Source organism: Temnothorax curvispinosus, unplaced genomic scaffold (genome assembly GCF_003070985.1).
Source record: "Temnothorax curvispinosus isolate PA1 unplaced genomic scaffold, ASM307098v1 QBEX01004371.1, whole genome shotgun sequence".
Lineage (NCBI taxonomy): Eukaryota > Metazoa > Arthropoda > Insecta > Hymenoptera > Formicidae > Temnothorax > Temnothorax curvispinosus.
Window position 1 is genome coordinate 4,667 of NW_020214151.1, and position 4,514 is coordinate 9,180.

The 4,514-nt window shown below is 31.6% G+C and overlaps 1 protein-coding gene and 1 long non-coding RNA gene across 2 annotated transcripts; both read right to left on the reverse strand.

Moving 5' to 3' along the window:
• Window positions 1–861: 861 nt before the first annotated feature.
• Window positions 862–1,915, reverse strand: LOC112453453. The gene is made up of 3 exons (XR_003040620.1): window positions 1,874–1,915; window positions 1,014–1,285; window positions 862–919 (listed from the first exon to the last, which is right to left on the reverse strand). It is a non-coding gene; the product is annotated as an uncharacterized LOC112453453 (long non-coding RNA).
• An 882-nt stretch (window positions 1,916–2,797) lies between these two features.
• Window positions 2,798–3,316, reverse strand: LOC112453452 (DNA polymerase alpha catalytic subunit-like). Its single transcript, XM_025014240.1, has 2 exons — window positions 3,151–3,316; window positions 2,798–3,066 (listed from the first exon to the last, which is right to left on the reverse strand). The coding sequence occupies exons 1-2, from the start codon at window positions 3,263–3,265 to the stop codon at window positions 2,891–2,893; spliced, it is 291 nt and encodes a 96-aa protein (XP_024870008.1). The 5' UTR covers window positions 3,266–3,316; the 3' UTR covers window positions 2,798–2,890.
• Window positions 3,317–4,514: the final 1,198 nt, after the last annotated feature.

A 4,514-nucleotide genomic window follows, 5' to 3' on the forward strand; every position in this document is an offset into this window, starting at 1 on the left:
TATAAAAGCTATATTTGGATGGAACGATAACAATTTAGACACCTTACCTCTATAATTATGTTAAAATCGTCAGATATACTGTAATATAATCGTCATATTTTTTTTACACAGAAATACTAACGCAAATTATTCGGACATTGTCACTAAAAAATTAGATGCAGATAGTTTGTAATCATACAAAGATAGACATCTTTTTAATTCATAACATATCTCTCATTTACTACCGATCATCATTTCATAATGATGCATTTGCAACGAAATAGATACGTCAGCAACATTCGAGACCATCGACTGGAAAAAGCATTCCTCTTTGTCTATTCGTTGTGACGGATAAAATCGTATAATTTCAGCACTCAGCAGTGGATTCACTTCAATTGATGGGATTTTAAGACAGAGCTCAATTCATAGAATCTTCGTTGTTACTAAATATGCTTACAAGGCCTGTGAATAGCGCTAATTTCTCTGCCATGCGCATATCATTCTTTTTCGTGGCTGTATCCTGATTAGGCATCATCTTGTCCGCAATATGTGGCCTTGTGATCTTTAGGATGTCAAGCTTGACGTGTGCAAACTTCATATGACCAATGAACCTTAATAGTATCAATTGCTTCGCATAACTCACAAGTCCCCTGCAATATTTTTTAAGCATATTATGAGAAAATGGAAATACTTAATGCTAAAAACTCTCAATTGCTTTGAATACTTAATAAAAAATTAAAAAAATTCAATTATTCTGTACATGATAAAAAGCAAAACTGCAATATATCTAATCTTACCAGATCTACTTTGTCTCAGTTGTTGTATTTTCCAATAAAGTCTAATGTCATAACGTGTTCACATACAGAGGTCATTTTTAAATTTACAGTCTCGGATCTAAATTGACCTACCCATTCGTGGACGGAACAAAAGCCATTCAGTCCTAAAGATATTCGTAGAAAAAATTTATTATTATAGAAATGAGGAAGAAGGAAAGAGGAAGCTGAAGAAGGAAACAATTCAAGTTATCAACATACGTTTTTTGATATTACATCGTCCATTACTCAATATATTGGCCAGGGATGCTGCCAAAGAAGGTTTTTCAGTTACCATCAAAGCGGTTTTCATTTTGACGCAATATTTTCTTCATATGGCATTACAATTGATTTCTTCTTCTGTCATGTGGCACCGATTCCTAATACTTTGACGAGCTCGACACGACCAAGATTTAAAGGTTTGGGCACATTCATCTCCGAATCGTGAGAGGCAAGGGGACTCACGCAAATCAAACATTCCGAATCGTGAGGAGCTAAGAAAATAATGAATATGCAATAAGCAGTATATATGAAATAGAGATAAAAAGACTGAAAAATATAATAAAATTAGAAAAAATTGTATATAATAAAAAAGTTTGCAAATTATAAATTTACTGCTTTCTCACAATTTTAAAGTATACAAATTAGAAATTTGCACATTGCTTCATCATTTTATTTTACTCATAAAGCTTCCTTTATGAAGAAGTCAATAAATATTAATAATTATGTATCAAATAAAATATAAGCTTCCTAAATAGAAGAGCTTTATAAGTGAGCGAAATAAAATGATGATGCAATGTATAAATTTCTAATTTATACATTTTAAAATGGTGAGAAAGCAATATGCAAATTTCTAATTTGTACACTTTTTTATATTAATAATAATAGCTAATTGTTTACCGAATATTAAACATGGATAAATGATGTATTATGCGCATCATGCGTGAAACAGAACACACTTATGGACATGTAACTATCATATATACTCTGTTTCATAAATTAATATAAAATATGTATTTAATATAAACATTAAATTGTGAAATGTTCAATATTCTTGAAACGATAATAATTTTTATTATTACCTCTCCATATATCTTAAATGTACATGAATTTTCTTCGAACTCTATATTTGTAATATCACCAACTTTCTACTCTTGTTGAATATTTGTATTATAAGCACCAATAGCTAGTCCCATTTGATCTTCTCGAACATTAAATTCATCGATATATCTAAAATAAGGAAAATTTTACATTGCACATCTCTTTAAACAATTTTGTTCAAGATAAAGTTTCTCTCTCTCTCTCACCCCATAATACGTATATACCTATATATATTACATCTTCGGTTTCTCGGAGGGAATAGCCACGCCGCTTTTAACGGTTTCCCACTTTCCTTTGCTATCATCTTCGTCACGTTTCTTTTATCGTTCTTTTTCTTTGCGTTCTTTACATTGCTCCTTCCTTTTCGCTTTATCCTCGTCCTCCTCCTAGGCTAAAGCCCTATGTAAAAAAAATGTGTTATATAATATATTATGCTTCATGTTATCGGCGTTTTAAATATACAATATTTCGCGTTTTACATGTTATCAGAACGGCGAGACCTTCAGCGTAAAATCGACAATGCATCGCCCCCAAGCATCCATACATGGAATTGACTGTGAGGTTTAATGCCATTTGCCTGATATGGTAATCCATTTTCTGTTCCGGCAATAAATTCGGCGCTTTCATGAGTTGCTTGATCTGCTGTCTGCTTTTGACTAATTTGTGAATCTCCGTCGGGATCATACCTGAGTCCAGATTTAACTCGAGAATATTTAATTGCTGCACTGTGTAAATTACGTTTTAGTCCAGATATTTACTTCATGATATTGTTTGCATATAAGAAAATTACCTTGACGTCAGCATACGCCGCACTGGGCACGATGGTAAAACACAAATTGTACTCTTGTATAATACTCGGATTAATACATCTTGTACAATACCAAAAATTGAAGTTCATTAGCCGTCCCAGTTTGTCATAAAAACCTTTCTTCGGATCAAGTACGAGGCCTCCAGCATACGCCGCAGCTTTTTTCCTACGCGAGCCATCTAACATATATCTAGTTTCGTAATAACGACAATATATAAAAATATATTGAGATCTCACCATCGCCTCGCCCTTTCTTTTCAATTTTCTTATCCAACGTTATGTAATTTTTCAAATTAAAAGCATGTAACAACAGATATTCGTTTCTCTCCGCTCTTCCGCCTAATAGCGTCCTTGATAAAATATTACCTATATTCATTCAATTCGCAAAATTTAATTATAATTGCATTATTATATTTTATAAGTAAAATGGGAAATATATAATGAATGTACCTGCTAAACAAATGATTTGAAGCGCGAGCGATATAACATTGAGATCCATCACTGTAGTCATAATGTATTTTGCTTCTTTTAACGTCACATGCATTAGATTTAGCACTTTGTCCATTATATTGAAGAACGATGGAGTTTCCGCTGACGTGATCTCTTTACATTCGTGTTCCTTCATCTTTAATACTTAAATATTTGTCAAAATTAAGTTATTTGGTCGGATGAACAATATAATACCAATATTACGAGTATCGTATGACTTACTGCACTGCAGAGTGATTGCAGATCATAACTTCTGACTTTTAAGTTCAATTCCTTCACCGAAATTTGTATATCACAAATTGGACGACCAACAAATCCTTGATTAATGATTATTTTTCCTTGTATAAATATTACATGTATTATTTTATGTTAAAGAAATTATCTTATTTACATGCCAGTTATATAAACATAATTTTAATATTTTACTTAAATATACCATACTACAAATTGTTACAAATCGTAAAGTTTAATATAGTATGCTTAGACTGTAGTAAAAGTAAAAAAAATATATATATAATAATTAAAAGAAAAGGAAAAAAAAGAAAAAAAGAAAGAAAAAAGACACTAAATTACGTAAAAAGTATATTCAAAAATAAAAACTGGAATTTCTTGAAGCTACCGCTTACCATTAAAATCTGGTTGTAAAACAGTGTCTTCGTCATCAGTAGTAAGACGACATTCGTACCTACGATCTCTACGTTAGGTGGAAGACGACCTTGTCTACCACTCATATACCCTGAATTACCGGCACCTCCCTGATGACCACCTCTTGGCGGTAAATCCCGAACACGATCTTCACTGCCGTCCAAAGTATCTCTACGTATAATCCTAAAGGATGTATGATCAATCGTTAAATTTCTGATGCATGTAGGCAATTACAATATTTTTACTTGTATCTCGTATCACCCATTGACTAACTTATCAGATATGCCTAAAAAAAGCTGATCAGAATTGAAACAAACGGTGTATCACAATTTATTCAAAACGTTATATTATTTTTTCTATTAGTCTATTAGTCTCTTTTAGTCTCTTTACTTCTTTTTCTCTCTAACAAGGATAAATAATGTATTATGCGCATAAAATTCAGTTTTTTATATCCACAGATAATTATTTAAACAAAAACAATTCTCATCATTGAAATATATCATAATATATAATCATTGATTCAGTGTATGCATTATGTTGCAGTTTTATTGTGTTACGTTCAGCCAGTGAAAGAGTTCTCACACAATGCAAGTATGTAATAATAAATATTAAAATACTTCCACTAATTGAACGTAACCCAACATCATTACAACATAATGCAAAAGCAATAATTATTACTC